The sequence below is a fragment of the Falco punctatus genome (assembly GCF_963210335.1).
Source record: "Falco punctatus genome assembly, chromosome: 5".
Lineage (NCBI taxonomy): Eukaryota > Metazoa > Chordata > Aves > Falconiformes > Falconidae > Falco > Falco punctatus.
In genome coordinates this window covers 35,218,480-35,236,541 of record NC_137584.1, presented here as the reverse complement: position 1 = coordinate 35,236,541, position 18,062 = coordinate 35,218,480, and the positions used below count along the sequence as shown (strand labels likewise).

General features: G+C 36.3%; 1 protein-coding gene across 2 annotated transcripts in view; it reads left to right on the top strand.

Annotated features, from left to right (window-relative positions):
- LDAH (lipid droplet associated hydrolase) overlaps window positions 1-18,062 on the top strand; it is a 123,953-nt gene that overhangs the window by 57,560 nt on the left and 48,331 nt on the right. For both annotated transcript variants that reach the window (XM_080390024.1, XM_080390023.1), the window contains exon 4: window positions 1,924-2,093. In XM_080390024.1, the coding sequence (XP_080246150.1) occupies window positions 1,924-2,093 (170 nt within the window). The remainder of the gene's footprint in view (window positions 1-1,923; window positions 2,094-18,062) is intronic.

Genomic DNA, 18,062 nt, shown 5'->3' with positions numbered 1-18,062 from the left:
AGTTTTACATTCCTTGAGTGTTTTTTAGTAAACCCCTTTTTCATATAGAGTAAACAACTGTAAAATAGGCTGGAATATGATCATTAGTACTTTTAGTAGATTAGTTTAACTAAAGAACTTTGTTGTGACCTTTGTGGTAGTAGTTTAAGCTCAGAAAAAAGCCATCAGAACTCATTCTTGAGCAATTATTTCAATTTGAAAGCTTGTGCTTCATACAGATGATCAAAAAGGCAGTACAGTGACAGCCCACTTAGGCTACCAATACTGTCACTCTCAAACCCCTGATAACTTCACTACAGCAGCGATGATTTTTAATATTTGAGATTACTGACCAACTGCTATCAAATTTACTATATACAGATTATCATTTGATGAGCTGTGCTCACAATCATAGGCAGTTAACTACATGGTCAGTGCTTTCTCCAAGCGGGCAAAAACCCCACTACATATGAAATGGATCTATGATGCTCTCTAAATTTCTCTTAGAGGAGTTTTTTAGTGCGTTTCAGTTTTTTTAATATATGTGTCTTTATAGTATCCCTGCCTGCCGGATGCTTTCTTCCACATCTATTTTTCACATAGGGAGCTGATGCAGGGGTCATCAAAAGAAACCAAAGCAGGAAGTTAAACACCTTATACTTGGTGGGGTGCTTAGGGCTGCATGTGCACTACCTTAGTTAGCTGTTCCTGAATTGTTAGGGGTGGGTGGCTTTTGCCAGGAACTTATGTGCTGTCTGTAGGACCATGGCTCAATAATGCTTCTGAACCTTGCCGCCAAGAGATTTAGCTTATTTCAGACTAAAGCTGTGTTGCAAGTCAACATGTAAGGAGCATAAAAGATCAGAAATTTAAGCTGGAGTACGTAATCAAGCCCTGAGGTGATAGCATGGATTTAGGAAATTAAGTCATATTATTAACAGTGCATCTCTTTTAGACAAGCTATAAGCATATGTTCCTTCACGCTTTCTGCCTCTTTTTTCATTCCTTGATTTTCAATATTTCTTCTTACAGTCTTTTCCATAGAGTACTCCAGCTCGACCTGGCTTAACGTAGCTTTTAGTGAATCCTTAACATAGCTTTTAGTTTAGTGGGTAGAACACCTTTCTAGCAGATGAAAAAGCTGTGAACCCCCGTAGATTGGGGAACTTGAGAGCCATGTCACCTACCTCACAAGCAAGAGATAGGATGCCCAAATTGCTGTAAATTCTTACAGGCATCACACTGTCCATGTATTATTGTTGACTGGCCAGGAAGCAAGTAGCAAAGTCCTCACTGTAAGTGATTACAAAGCTCCTTTAGGAGGTCCCTAGCAAAACAGCAATTAAATTGCACAATAACCTAGAACCATGAAGCTCTAACTTGATCTTCCTCTTTGTGGCTGGATTGAGAATGGTAAGAATATGCAGAATATATAAAGTGCTAGTGCTCCATGTTGACACAGGCATTTCATATTTTTCCTCATTCCATGGGACTTTTTTGTGCATCTTTATTTTAATACAGATTTTGAGTATGTGATGGCTCTCAGTGCATGATTACATATGTGATAGTTTGTCTTGAGTGCAGGGACTCTTATTCTGGGGCAGTACTGCTTTTATGTAGGTTCTTATCTCTCAGTGTAAAGTTGGATTGATTTAAGCAGATCCAGTGATCAATGAAGGCTAGATGATGTGGCATAAAGCTTCATGTGTTTCTGTATCCTTCCCTGGTTCCCCAGCTACTCATAAGGCTTCACATCCTGTACATGTAATTCATCAGTCTATATTTACCAGTGGTGGCAACTTAAAATTATTTTTTTAAGTTTGGTGGGTTGGTGGGTTTTTTTAATTAATAAGCTTGATTATTCCAGAGTTTTCCAAAGAAGGGAGGGAGATACTTGAAATCTGTATCATTAAAACAAAGGACTTCTTTTCTTTTATGTTTCAGACACAGATATTAAGGAACTAGAGGATGTTTTTGGACTTAACGGACAAGTAGAGCATAAGCTGAACTTCCTCAAAAAGAATGTATCAAAAGATATAAAGCTGGTACTGATTGCTCATTCTATTGGTTGCTACATTACACTGGAGATGATGAAGCGAGCATCAGAACTTCAGGTACATTAACCTTATAGAATGGAAGTTGTATTTTTAGCAAAACAGTGCACGTGCTTAGTCTATGAGTAATGCCATGTCTTTCCTTTCAATTAAAATGAAATATACCCATTAATGACTAATACTAATAACATATAATAGTTTGATAAAAAATCCTGACTGAATTTGAACCTTTAAATGTCCTTGTAAATAATTAGTAATGGTAATAAGTATATTTAGGACTTTGTTGTCTTCTCATCTTTAAATTTATAAACACATCAGTGGATAATTGTCAATTACGTTATGTTACTGCACCAAAAATTGACTGGCTATGGTCTTAATGTCTTATCTCAAGGCAAGCAGATTGCTGGTTACACATGGGGGAATGTATGGAAAAGAATATAAATCATGATTGGTACTACTATGAAGGACGTTGTTTTTAAAATATAATATGTATCTATGTATCATTGCTTCTACAAGTTAGTCGTTGTGTAAGTCAGCAGGAGTGAGAGGTGTTACTGCATGTTCATGTGTATCTGAACATTTTTCATTGTCTCTTTGAAGCAGTAAGGCAGCTGAGGCAGGACCATGTCCTTGCAGCTCTGGAAATGGGTGTTAGTGCTCAGTAGTAACTCACTGTACTGGTGGATGATGAATGAAGAATACTGAATTTTTATTCTTAAACATGCACTCTTGCTGAACCATTGCCTCTTCCTTTACGTTATAGAATCTTCAGTGGACGGAAATGCAGTGTTAGCGTAAAGTCTGTGTTTAATATATGTGTGAGTAGGTTCTTCCACTTCATAACCATTTCCACTCCACGTCCAACTTTTTTTTTCTTCCTTTAAAGGAAACAGCAACTAAAAATGTGAAACATGAGGTTAACTTGATATATTTCCAGAGACATATTTAACTTTGTGATTATAAACAAGTGCATTTTTTTGGAGAGAACTTTTATTACTGTTTTATCTTTTCAAGAGGGAGTGTTCTAGAAAATATCATATGTGGTAATTTGTCCAAAGATATCAGCCTTTCTTTGGGCAACATCTGTACAGCCTTTATTATACGTATGATTTTATCTGTTTTCAATTAAACTATAAATTGTTAAGTAATTTTTTTACACCTGGCTCACTGGAAGCTGTCAGCTAGCTGTTCATCAATGTTTTGAAACATAATTATCTTTGGGATGCTCTTAGACTGCATGGTGCACTATGTTCATGAAGTTAATATATGACAAACTACGTTTAAGATGCATTTAACAATAGAAAATATTTGTGTAAGCCAGCGTGTTGTTCAACCTTTGTCCCTTTGCCAAAAATAAGTTAACTGTTAGGTTTTATAACATATGAAGTATGATAATAAGAAACTTGTGTTTCCATCTCTCCCTTTATTTTTACTGGAATATTTGATTCCCACAAGATTTTGAGCACATATGTGTATTTTAGTAGCTAGATAATTTGATTTTATTTTTGTGTAGTTCTTATGTGATATTCTTTTATTACATGAGCTTTGGTTTTGGTCTTAAATTCTCTGCTTTAAGAGCCTTTGATTGCTCACAGTTTATTATTCTGAGCTAGAGGTTAATGTGTTGTATTTAGTGTTCCAATAATTCAGTAAACGTTTGTATTTGGAGAATATGTGTAACAGATTTGATTTTTGTTACACGATTTAAAACCCTTTCATAATCTAACCAAATAGAGAGTAGATTGTCCCTCTCTTTTACATTGATGAGAGGGAACCTGGTGATCTTGAGATAGCATGCATGAAAAGAAGAAAGTACTATCTCCTTATCTGTCCTTCTTGGTTGCTCTTCAGCTGTTGGGTTTGTATGCTCCTAATTTCTTGGGGCCTTGTGCTCTGCAGGTTAATGGGGTACCGTGGTTTTTTTTTCTTATATTTCTGTGAAATAATGCTTTCTTATTTCATAAAAAGAGAAATGAAACAGGAATTGCCAGTTCACTCCAGGATAAATTCAGTTTTGGACCTCATCCCTATTTTCCTATTGGCTCTCAGGGAGGCTTCTGTTAACAAGTTCTTCAGGAGACCCCTTGACACAAACTTAGTCATAGGTTGATGCCTTTAACTAAGTCTGAATAGTAAAGAAGGGCCACACAGGGTACATCCATACTTGTAACTAAATGGGGCTACTCAATGGATGTGAGCACTGGGCCAGCTAGGCAGTGATGTTTTTGAACTAGTCTTTAAGAGACTTTCTGGCCCAAAGCAGCCAGCCACTCCCAGGCACCCTGGCATGCCTCTGGGCTCGGCAGAGGCCCAGGACCATTCCCAGTAGTTAGTCTGGATGCAGACCTCCTGTTTGGAGGCAGGATTCAGGGGAAATGCAGCCATGTGGACACAGACCATCCTATGCCACCCTGTTCAGTGGTGGGACCAGGGGATAGTTCCTGGGTGGTCTGTTTGCTCGTACACACGTAACCATGAACACCTCTCAGTTGTCATGCTGGGCATCAAATCTTGTTGAGGTTCACTTCTTCATGGGGAGTGGAGCATCCAGAGTTTGTCAGACTGCTAAAAAAATTTGACACCGGGAAGGAAAAATGTTAATCAGCCTTACTCCGTGGAGATGGAAAAAAGCAATAATGTACAGCTTACTTCATACTTGATCTTAATCTTATAATCTTCTTCGCTCTTCATTCAGCCAGCAGAACTGAAAAAATGAAGCTGAGTGACAAAATTATTTTCTCAGTTGTTGGAGCTTGAGCCTAACTCATAAATATGCTACATCCTCCAGGCATATTCTTCTAAAATACAAATCTTTACTTGGAGGATTTCCTTGTGTTTTGCTGGCAACACTACTGAGTGTTTCCTAAAACACTCTGTTTGATCATTAATTTAATCAAAAGATTGACACATTTCCTTGCTAATGAAATTCAATCTGTTACAGCATTAGTCTTTCATTTGCAATGATGCTTTTGAAAAGCCAGCACCTTTGTGGTAATAAATTAACACTTATTAATGAGTGAAACTCTTGTCCTGTAAGTGGGTTCATTACCTGGTGTGCAACACCAGTTTACAGACCGAGTAGAGGTATTCCTTACTTCTTTATTCTAGTTTGTGCAGAGTAGAGAGCTAAGTGGTAATCCACAGATGCCTAGCTCCCTGACCGTCAAAAATTTACACTATTTATATGGTTTAGCATACAAAGGCATCAGCCTTCATTGGTTACAAGTTACCCAGCTCCTTCAGTACTTAGTACTCCATTTCCCGTTTGTCAAATAATTTTCTCGCTTCTCATGTTAATTAATTTACATGCTCAGTTGCAACTTCTTTTGGGTCTGGGGGATTTCTTGAGTCAATGGTCAGTAAGTCGGTAGCTGAGATCTCCCCCTGCCGGAATTACCTTTCCCCTGGTTTTGCTGAGCTCTTTGCTTGTGATGAGTTTCCCAGCAGCTCATCTGTCTTGTGGAGGTGCTTCCTTTGTGAAGTTCCTTTTCTAAAGAAAAGGATTTGCCGGTCCTTAACTAAGCTGTTAGCAGGACATACAAAGTGCTTGTAACCTGAATTAACCGTTAACAACTCATTCTCTTTCACTGGGTTAAAGTCAAACTGCTAACAAGACATTCAATTTTATTAATCATTTGATATCACTATCATACAATGTAAGCATTGCTCTTCCTGTAAAACACATTGAGGAGGAAGACTTTAAAACCTCCGAGTATGTATCAGTTTAAGCAAACAAAATTTCTGTAATACGTACTTCAAACCCATGCATTGCTGCTATCTTGGTGGTGCAAAAGAATATTGCATAAATCTAGAACTGGGTTGATTTCATAAATAGTAGCTGACAAAACGTAAGTTTGAATAGTTGTGTATAAAACAAGTTCATGCCTTGGAAACCCTGTCACATCATTTTGTGCACACGTTCGTGTGCATCTGCCTTACCTTTCCTTCACTGCGTTCTCTTCCAAACAGAATCCTGTTGGTCTGTACTTTCTTTTGAGAATTCTGATGAGCATAACATAGTTTGCATTTAATGTTTCCACAAATTTCTACAGTAGCATAACCATATTTTCATGTTTTTCTTTTGTCTGTGTATGCATTGCATTCAGGTCATTCACTTGAGGAGCTACAACTTGTTCAGGATCTGCTAATGTAAAACTTTGAAGGTTTCTGTAATGGGTCTTACTATTGATAAATCAGCACTGGATTTATCTGATAAATCAGGAGGCTGTCCACTAACTGAACTTCTTGAGTTAAGCAAACATTTCTTCATTGCTGCATATTCTAAATTTTTTTTTATGATGTGTAAAGTGTTGGTGCTGTTAATTCCCTTTCATAAATAAATTAAACATGGCTAACAGGAAGTACCTGGCATTTTTTGTTAACCTTTTGAATTACTGAAATGGGCTATATATCCCTGCTGTTGTACTGTCTGTTTGGCCGGTTTCTAATCCATAGAAAAAACATTTCTTTCCCCATTATTAGTACTATTAGTGGCCACAGGTATTGAGACTGATCTCAATGGGAAGCATTTTGTTAGAGCTTTTTGAATGTAGTTACTTTAGAAAATGCTTCTATACCTGCATGGTAGCTTTATTTCTTCTTTTTAATTTTTTTTAAAATATTTCATTTTAAAAAGCGAAGGAGCTTTCATCTACAGAACATTGTTGTTACTTCTGATGTTAGAAAAAGCCAGAAATACATTTTATCATTCTTTTTTAAATTTAGCTGATAATAGATTTTTATTCTGTCATTCCAAAGTTTCTGTGGCTAGTAATAGGGTCTTTTATTGCCCTTAGTACTCCCCTAAATCACACATTTAGTGTGACATAAGTAGTCCTCATTTTGGGATTTCATACTCAAACCAAAAGGCCAAGGAGGCCTTTGAGGGAGCAAAAAAAGACTGTACCACAGTTTTGCACAAATGAGTCTTAAATTCAGCTGCCTTCAATGAGACATCTGTGTTAATTTAATTCTGGATGTTTTAAGTTGGTCCTGAATTGGACTATTTCTATAATATATATATATATATATTCGGCAGTTCTCTCTATCCGTTCTTGATTGATAGCAAGTCTTTCAGAGCATATACAAGGAAGCACAGGTGGTCTGAGCCAGCAATTAATTTAAAATTTGCTTTAGTTGACAGTATACACGTGGCAGAGTCTGCACAATCCACCTGTTAACAGATGACAAAGTTCTGATGAGTCTCTTTTCTCAGTGACACCTCAGGCAATATCAAAAAATCCAGTGGAATAGCCAGCAAAGCAAGCAATACGAACTTGGTGCATTTGCAAGCATTATGCAGCTTTTGTATTTGGAAAAAGCAAGAAGTAAGGCAGATGGCAGATGATTTATTAAACCTGACCAAATCAGGTAAATAAGTTACTGTATCTTTAAAGCATCAAAAAAGTTTCTACAAAGATTTGTGGAGATATATTTTTTTAAAAAAAAAGGAAAAAATGAAAACAACCTTCATATGAAAACCTAAGACAAATATAAAACCGTTGCGCTCTGGGGTGGGAGGCTGCAAAGCAAAGAGCAATAGTGGGTGAGTTCATGGCAAACAAAGATTTGTTAGAGAGATACTGATTTTCGACTGAGACCCTCATAAAAGGCCACCAGCCTGAATTTAAAAACTGAACAAAACTTATGAACGCTGTCTGTGAAAGGCTGATAATTGTGGAATGGCGTTGAGAGTGTCAGCTCACCCATGAGACCACTGGCAACCATTATTTTCACTGGCTTGATGACAGACTCTAATCCTAACAGTCCCAGTCATATTCTTTTCTACCTCTCCCCGCCAAAAAAAAGCTTTAAAAAATGTAAACTGTAAGAAAATGCAGCAGTCGACAGGCAGGTGTGTTTTTTTGTATAAGGCCTACTGGACACCACCTTTGCGAATTGGAACAGGCACTGTCCAGGTGCCATGTACTGTGTAGGTCTGCCTGAAATTACTTTTCTCTTTACAGCCAAACAGTCCACCTTGTAATATAGAGGACAAAACAATGTAAAACATCTCAAGGATACAAAAAAAAATTAGAAAATTTAAAATGTAATGAGAAATAAACTGTTGAATATGATACATCTTCAGATGTAAAATGCCTAAGGGCAAATTAAATCAGGAATAAATTTTTTTGTGTTCATCTTTCTCCACATTTAAGAATTCAATTTTTACCAGGGAAGATTGCCTTCAAGCCAGCATGGTGTAAACTATGAATTATCGACAAATAATTAAACCTATCAGGAACTGAAATTTGATCAGTAACATGAGACTGGTCTTCAGTCATGCTGTGAAGATACCTGACCATTATTTATTTGTGTGTGTCTGATTTTCTGTTTTCTGCTTTTTTGTTTTAACCAGGTAAATTAGCTTTTAATCATACATTGTATAGTCTGTTACACGTGGTGCCATCTTTTGACTCTTATGTTGACCAAATATGTTGTGATCAACGGTGTATAACTGCCTGCTAGTTAACAATCCAGTTCCCTCTAAAATGAGGTAACAGGATTTATGCTTTAAAATTGTTCCACCCCTAAAAAAAAGGAGGGAGATAGATTAAAAAGGAAAAGAGTTTTCTAGGGGGCTCTACTTTATATGTCTGTCCTCTGCAATCCAGACTTGTTCTTGCTTTTAACTGCAGAAGTAGCCAGCAAGAAACAATGAAAGGTGAGGCTCAAGCTACCAATTTAAGAGAATAAAATTCTGGACATTTTGGCAACACAAAACTTCAGGATTAGGAACATGTAAAGTTTTCCAGGTTTCATGGTGGGAAGGATTACCTGTGAACTACACCCTTTTCAAGTTCTGTGTCATCACTGTTGCGATCTTAAACTTCTAACCCAAAACCTAGAGTTTACCAAGGAAGCATGAATGGAAGGTTTGGATGAGGCTTACGGTTCTTGTCAGCCTACTTGGCCAAAGCTCATGCCTTATTAGCTGGTCCAAAGAAAGCTTTTTGAAGTGAACCTTGACTTGAATTGCTTTGTTTTATTCTGCTCACTAGTATTTTAAGCCATGTTTGTGTTCTCTTGTGTTGTTAATACACTGTGGCTCAGCTCATGTTAGCCACATGGAAGCTGTAGTTCATCATATTGTCAACACCTGAAAGGGGGTAGCTATTTGTGGATTTGCCTGGCTGAGTTCAGTATCTGACCAAGAAGTGTGAATATAGAAACTCAGTTTAGAAAACAGCTGAAAGATTGCAATATGACAGTCTTTAAGAATAGAAAATAGGGGATATACATTAAATTAAACAACACTCATTTTTAAATCCACTCTTTTAATATCTACCAAATACAGACCAAACGCTATACACTGTCAGTTTGTCTTATTTGATTCCTAAATGTCTCTCCTAAAAACAGAAGTAGAGATACTGGAAATAAAGGGTAGAGTAAGTATTAAAGCTCTGGTTTGCCTTCTAGAAAATACTTTCTAAATATATATATATAAAATTCATTCTTAATACTGCCTTATGTGTATTTTGAAAACAAATAATGCGTTTTGAACAGTGCTGCAATGTGTATACATAGCATACCTGCTGTGGTTTTTGAAGTGAGTGAAGCAGGTAGGTATCACCTGCTCTGTCCTGAAACTTTACGGGAAATGCTAGGTTACATATAGGTCAGTACTCTTCTGAGTTAAGAAACCTTAAAATTCCAGAAGTATTGAAGATCGGATGAGACTGGTAAATAGTAGAGTGATAACTAACAGCACAAGTTACAAATTTAATTAAAATTGATGTCTGGTGCAATTAAAAGACAGGCCTGACAAAACAAGCAACAGTGCCTCTGTCAGAAGGTAATTACTGAGCATATGAATGCAAGTTTCTGTTTTTAACATTGATTGCATTTTTAAGAGTGAGGATTCAGAGTCAATAATACCATTGCCCTAATATTAGCTTATTTAGATCATAAGCCTGTGATACAAAGGCCTGAGGAAGAACTAATTCCCAGGATTTTCATTGGAAAATTATGTGTTCTTCATAATGTTCACTGAAACTTCTATCACCTTGTTTAACCTGTTTGGTTTACTGCTTAGTTGAATATAGAAACAGTATGAAAAGCAGGATTTTGATCTGCGATGAGTCAAAGTAGGATAAAATAAGAACAATAATCTTGATTTCAAGAGACTTAAATTTTTTCAGTAACTGTTTGTTTCACTGCTAATTAAACATCTGATTTCTTTTCAGATGTATGTAGTCAGAATTCAAATAAACCTATAAAAATTATTTTTTCTAGGAAGTTAGAAGATGTTAAAGTAGCCAAATGTACAAACAGAAAAGGAAGAAAAATAAACTGAAAAGCAAAATCTGTGATCATTCATCAAGAATCCAAAGTAAAACATGAGAATGAAGAGGAAATGAAAGACTAAAAATAAAAAAATGTCTAGAATGGTAAATGGCATAATAACAGGGTTTTTTAAGTAGTGTTGATTTTTTACAGATTCCTTCATAAAATCTTGTGATTTTGAATCTCAAAAAATTTAGATTTCTATTGTAATAACTACGTGAAATAATTCCATAAAAGTGAGTGAATCATAAACATATGATAAGAAGTAAATTTCAAAACCAGTTAGGATTTATAGCATATGTTTCAAAAGAGCTCAACACCCTTTTGAAAGCCAGATTTCCCAAGGAACTTTTTATGCTGGGTGATGTGATCTTTTGGTTCTGTATGCATATGTATATGCATAGCACTTGAAAATCAGAGACTCATCTCTTCGGAGAGTTGGACCAAACAATCAAAATTCAGTATCAAGATACATTGCACATAGCTTGAATTTATTTTGTTTTCCTACTGCAATTAATATGCTTTTATAGAAGATAATAGAGCCAGAAATCAGCATTTTTCATGCTAATTTAAAATTGAGTAGAGAGAAGGGGAAAGCAGTCAATTAGGGCATTGAAGAATTGTTCACAAAAGGAGCATGTGAAGGGGACATCGTGGAGTTTTTGAACACAGACTTTGAAAACGTGTAGTTAAACTCTGAGCATGGCTATAACTCTAGTAACTGAGACCTAGTCATTAGAAGCTCTGTATTAAAATGTAATTTCACTGGCAATCCTGAGCCCTCACCAAAGAAGCTGAACTACTTCTTCAGCTCTTTCCTCTCATTGTATGTGATACAGTTACTCAAGCGGCAAGGAAGGACTTGGATTGGAACTTGTAGTTAGAAGATGTTACTTAGAATGGACAGTGTTGTAATTAAAAGTTGTTGTTTTTTTCTGTCATATTGTTAATTTGTTCATTCCCCATGGGTTGCAGTGAGTTCTAGGCATGCTTACTTTAGAGGCTAGAATGGAAAAATTTATTCCTCTGCATTAGCTTCTATACTGAGAACGGCGTGTTCTGTTTGGAGAGTTCACTGCGGGAGTGAAAGGAATCAGAAAAAGACACAAGCTATACAAAAAAGTTATAAAATCTCTGAGCTTAGATTGCACATTCACTGCGTGTAGGACATTTCTAATACACTATTGAATTAACTTCAGATAAATACTGGAGAATTTTTTTTTCCCCGTCTTTTTAGTATTTCTTTGATTAGTGATTATTTTAGGGGCATTTTTGCCAATGCCACAATGGATCTTTTCAGATACCTGAGGATGTGTTGAGTGACTATAAACCCATGCTTCGAGAACTATATCAAACCTTAGATTTCTTCTTAAGAATCACCCTCTGTGCTCTTATGACTGAGGTTATCTTCAAAATTAAATGTAATAGAAGTCCACTTCCTTTTCCATTTATTTCAATGTATAAACATTTGAAATGCTTGATTTCTGTTGTTTGGATACAAGTCTACTTAATTGTGACATTTTGGGGGGAAAAAATCATTAGAGTTTGCTCTTTCATGTGGAATTTAGTGTTAAGTATACATTTAAGTGGAAGTCCAGGAACCACAAATATATTTAATAAACTTGTTACTTTTGGAGTACTGTAAGAAAGTTCAATTAATGTTAATGAAAATAGGCTTCTAATAACTTTTTTGCATTTCTAGTCACTGGAAAATTGTAAGAAAATTCCACTGCATTTCAAATTCCAAAAGAAAGCATTAATTCTGTATAAGGAGTCAGATTCACTGAGTCTTAATTCTTCAAATTCTTGTTCTTAGTTCCACTTACTACTCGATGACCAGTTTTATTTGTGTGATAAATCAGATGTGATAATTTTGCTCTTTCAGCAGATTCCTGCCTGTATTCCATTTGTAATAATAATTAAGGCTAAGAGCAAAGGAATTTTGTAATTTTCCCTTATTTAAAATGCTTACAGTTCTGGGAAAGTCAATGCGAAGATGGAAAACCAAGCTGACTGAGAGAATTCCTCACCCCCTCCTCTATCTTTTTATCTTATTCTGATACCCTGACAAGACTTGGGGATAGAACTTCTATCTTAAGCCTCAAATATTCCTTGTTTCTTTTCTTCCTTTGACAAGAATACAAGGTTTGACTTTGTGTTCTGTTTGTTCTCAGTGTGTATGTCCTGGCTCACTTATCCTTCTGTTCACAGATACAACAAGTCAGAACTTGTTCTGCTCTTCTTCCTCCAGAGTGTGTCATTAAATTAAGCCACTTAATGGTTAAAATGGTAATGGACTTCCTTCCAACACCAAATTGCTCTCAATCTTTTCCTTATCTGTCTACTAACCCTTCTAGCCAGGCAGGGCTGTGGACTGTGTGCCTTTTGAGGGCTAACTTCAGTGAGTGGTGAAATACAGCCTCTCCAAGTGTCTTAAGTAGAGCACTTGAAAACAGAAGTCAAAGGATCTTGAGGCAGTGATGGAAGATCATGACTTTCCTTTTTCATCAGCAAAATTAGATTCTAAGTGTAAGGCTGGTTTCTGATTCACCTTGTTCAGCCACGTTTCCTTAAACTGAATGGATTGTCATTGAGATTTATTGGTAGGTATAGCTGTATATTGATGACTCTGAAAGCTGTTGGTTCAAGACAACAGAAAATCTCATTCTTAATACTTTCTTTTTGTTGAGCCGTCTCTCCACTTTAAGGGCATATTACTGGTTCATCGTAAGTAGTAAGTGTTCCAGATTATGTCTACACGGTTCATGTTTACCAGTCCATGTACCTTAAGGGTACCTGCAGATGCAGTGTAGTGATCTCATGAGAGTGCTACACTGAAAAAATAAAATCCCACCCTGTACTTCCAAAATGAAAATGGAAAGAATTTCTTCTGGAAAGTGGCAGCTGCGTTCTGACATTCATGTAATGGGAGCAACTGAAAGCTTTATGGTGTGTAACTGTGACACTGCATTCCAACATAAGCTACTCCCTGCCCTTCTTCCAACCAATAAACTATTCTTCCTCTCTTTTCACTCTCTCCCCTCCTAATCTTCTTCTGTTTATATGCTTTAATCATAATAGCAACAAATCCATCCCTGCTGGTATTACCACACCGTTGCAAATTTTGGCCATCTCCTTTGGCACTTCCCTTGTAGATGGAATGATACTGCCCACTTTGATGGGGCTTAATTCTCGATGTAAAATACTGCTCTGTCAATGAATATTTTCTCTATTAAACTACTTTCAGTCCAACAATAAGATACAGATTTTTGGGAGAACAGTTTTCTCATTACTACCTTAACCCATAAAAAGACTTTTTCTTTTCGTGTTTTTTCAAATATTTTGGGCAAGGCTTCAGTTACCCAAATATTTGTAGTACAGAATAATTTGCATTTCATCCCTGTGAGACTTGTAAATGTAATAACAGCCTGTGTGTTTTAATATTTTTTATATTTTTAATAATTTGCAAATAGTTCTGTATGTAGAGCTGACCTGTTGAGAAATAGTTTGCAGTGTCTGTAGAGAACACTTTTGAGTTCTAGTCTTTTGTGTGTTTAGCAGAATTCTGGGCTTTGTCTGGAAAAATTGTTAAGAGTACTTCTTGCTGGAAAATATCTCAAGTAATGTGAAACAACAGATAATTTTTTCCTGTGCCATGACCCACTTGTAAGGTGAGGTATGGATGGTCCCTGTCCTGTTACTGTTAAAAAGGTTTCAGCCTTGGAAGTCAGGTATGGAAGATACTGACAACCTTCTGAAAGGTGTGATTGAAAGTGTATTGATTTCAAAGGGAATTGTCAAAGGTCTCAATTTATTTCTCAATCCATGAGGTTATTCTGTCACTACCATGATAATTTTACGGCAGTCATGGTCTTCATGTCTCCAAGAACAGATAAGAGAATCTTTGTCTCTAGAGCTGGGAATGTTGTGTCTTTAGTGAGATCCACATTGAGTGTAGACTGTCATATTTAATAACTGAAAACTAAATCCTTTAATCAGAATTTATTCACGGGGCAGAATTAAGGCCCATTACGTTGATGGAAATTTTGCCCGTCATTTCAACAGGAGCAAGACCACACCCAGCCATACAGTGGGTGGAATCACAGAGGACCAGAAGCATCCAGTAGGATATTGGACATACTGCAGTCTCGTCAGGGCTCTTCCGTTTTTAGTTACTTGGCTTGTGACCACTGTTGGCAAAAGTGATTTCTTACTCTTAGCAGATGAAGTTAGATACTACCAAGATTTCCATGCCTCTCACTTTCTTGCTACTAAAAGATGTATCCTGAGTTATTTTCATCACATTTTAGTTCTTCTGTAATTAAACTCTGCAGAGCAAGTTTTACTATACTCCTAATAATATTATGTAGAGTTAATGCTGGAGAAGCCTGATCGTGATTCACATTTTAAAAGGCCTTCTTCATACGGCTGGTCCAAAGCGTTTGGATGCGGGATTCCAACATATAAGGCTCAGAATCAAATTTATGCTAAGTCAGTGGAAAGTGGCCTTAAAGTAGACATAAATGTAATCACACCTCACCTTGGTGCAAATGACACTCAGGCCTACATACCTAAGGATGTAATCATTGTACCCAGCACTGTATTCATTGTCACACTGAAGACTACAGTTTGAAATACAAATACATTTTTTTAAAAAATGCTGGTCCTTGAATTTTGTTTCCACCCAAGTGGAACTGCCAGAAAGCACTGGAGGCTTGGGGCATTAAAGATGTACTTCAAATAAAATTGGATGATGTGTGTTAAATAAAGAAGGTGCCAGGACATGGAAAAACTGTGTGATCGCTGTAGAGCATTTTAAACAGATGAGACTGTTGCTTGCTATTCATGTCATCAGGTAGAAGCTGAAAGAAAATAGTGAAAAAACAAACCCAAGTTTTCATTCATTTGAAAAATATGGTTTATATATATTTGAACACAGTGGGTCAAATTTCGATGTTGAAGGAGATGCAATTTATATGATAATATTGGATATATTGAATGTAGGAAACTAAATTAGTACGAGTAATAGATGGGCAGACTGGGAGAAAGTGTAGTTTTTAAAATGGTGTGGAACCAGGTGCATTAACTTTTATTTTCAAGGCATCCTAATAATTGCTTTTTCTGCTAAATTCTTCTTTTTATCACATAGAGTAGAAGCAAAGCTGTGCTACATACACAGCTGAGTTAAGGAAACTCTTTGCTACTGAAAAATTGGTCATAGTTCTGTTGGTTTACACAAGGGTGTCCTGACATTTTTTGTCAGCTGGGAGGTTGAGTTTTTCTGTTTTCCTGTCATTGAATAGCATCAGCTAGAAGTTAACATCTACTTAGATCTTAAAATATTCCTGGTTGTTTTTTTTCCAGTATAGACTGTAGAAGTACGGCACAGGTTAGCTGCCTATGAGGAGCTTCAGTATGTCATTAGTAAGGAATCGCATGGCTATTTGTAGCTAGTGCATGTACTGCAGCTAAAAGAATGCCTTTGACTAACTTGTCCCAGAAACAGTGATGTACCTCAGACAAAGAATATACCAGAGGCAGAGTGTGAAAGCAGGACATGCTTCTTAAGATTTTTTTTCATAATGCGTCTCTGATTAAAGCATGAAAATTAATGAAAAGATGTGGCATTGTCATTGAGCCAGTAGAGTGGGGAAAGATAAAAATGCAATTTGTTGTGATGCATTGTATTACGTTTGACTACTTCAAAATGCAGGTGCAAGAAGACCCGTGGTTGGGAAATCATGAACCAGCATACACAAAAAGGAAGTTTCCCCTTAAATTTCATTAACACTTGCTTGGCTCACATATATTTAGGTGCCATTTACATAAGTGACTTTGTCTAATATCACTGAGGATGGCGTTGTCCATACAACTGTTTAACCTTCCCTTTAAAAAAGGAATATCTTAGGATGACCTTATATTTTGCAACAGTTAATGCCACAGTAGAATACTGTTAAGTTGTGAAGATTATGCACAACTTCATCTGATGAATATCAGTGTGTCCTGTATCTTTCATTGCCCTGTATCCTGAAGGAAATTAATGTTGTTGAAATATTTGGAAACAATGCATTTCTGAGGTTTTCAGGAAGACTTGTACATATGTTGTTTCTTAGAGAAATCTTCTGTGGAATGTATAAGGAAGTATATGTGTATGCATACTGTTTCCTGAAGTACTAATATAGCTGATAGTTTATGTGTATGTCCAAATAGAAATAGCTAAAAACATTGGATATGTGGTTGTTTGATTTTGTTACCCTGAATCCAGTCTGTTGTAGCCTCCAAAATTCTCTTTTCTGTAATTCAAAATGATAGAGACATATGTAAGTTGACCAGCTTCCTTAAGGTCAGTAATAGTCATGAAGTTTTGTAGACATGAGAAGGGGTCTGCGTGGGTTCTCCCTGCAGTCACAGAGAAATGAGTGGTCTCTCTCTCACACACTTTCATAATTCTCATTTTGCCTGTTTTGTTCAAATCCAGAATAGGAATTGAATTGAGTATCCCAATCAATTGAATTGTGCTATAAGTAATTTGAATTATAAAAACATGAAGCTAAGTATGAAAAAAAAATACATCAGATGCCAAGAGGCAGAGACATCCCTGACATCAAAGATAAACAGAAACCAGCACTAGAACAGGCAGCATCTTGTCACACAGCCAACCTGAGCTTAGGGTGCGATGCAACACAATATTAAGGCAATAGTGTTTTGTTAGAAGTATGAATCTCTAGTTACTTTGCAGATCTGTAGAGGAGGCATTGATCAGAGCTTGGCTACCACTTCTTCCATGCCTCAGCTCTTGCTGACTGTGTTCTAGTTTGATCTTTGAGTGAGAATCTGGCCAAGGAACGAGAGTGAGAAGACACCCATGTCAGCAGAGCACTTTAAAGAGGCAGCCTTGTCTATTCGACACATGTTGTAAGAATTAAAAGTCTGGGTGTGCAGGAGGGGGACTTGAAAATGTTATCTTCATATTTTTGTACTTACTATTTCTTACACATCTCATGAGTCATATTTGTAGATAATGTTTAAGAAAAGTCTTTCTTAAGAGTCTCCATCAGTACTTTTGTGAAGCTGAATGACACATGGAGAGAACTCACACACATTTTAGTTCAGCATGATATGATTTATAGGACAGAAAATTGTAAGTACTATCATACAAGGTAATTTCTAGCCAGCTGTGTTGAAGAAAGATGAGTTCAGACTGTAGAGGGAAAGCCTAGGAAGATAATTTATCTTGGCTCATTTAACCTCATCAAACAGAGAATGTGTATTATGAGTGTCTTCTATAAGCATTACAAAGAGTAAATACAGAGAAAAACTAGAATTGTTATGCAGTTACCTATTATGTTATATTCTAATGCAATACTTATGTAGGATCATATGGATATAAATACATTCCAAAATTTAAAAAACGGTTTCTGGACAAAAAAATATTAAATCTGAAGTAATCATCCAAATAAGTAATAGCAAGAAGACTATACTGTTTTTAGTGAATGTGAATAGTTAATGGAGAGGACTGTAAAAAATAGAAGAGAGTATGTTTGTTACCATTGCTGTAGTTTTTGCACCATGTATAATTATGTAAGTTCATATATTTCAGTTATATATTGTAAATGTCATTCATATATATGTATATGTATGTATGCATTCTAATTACTAGTATGAACCCTGTCTTACATTTCAGTACCTGAACTCCTGTTTATGGACTTTCCCATGTGCAGAATGCAGTACTTCCAAGAAATA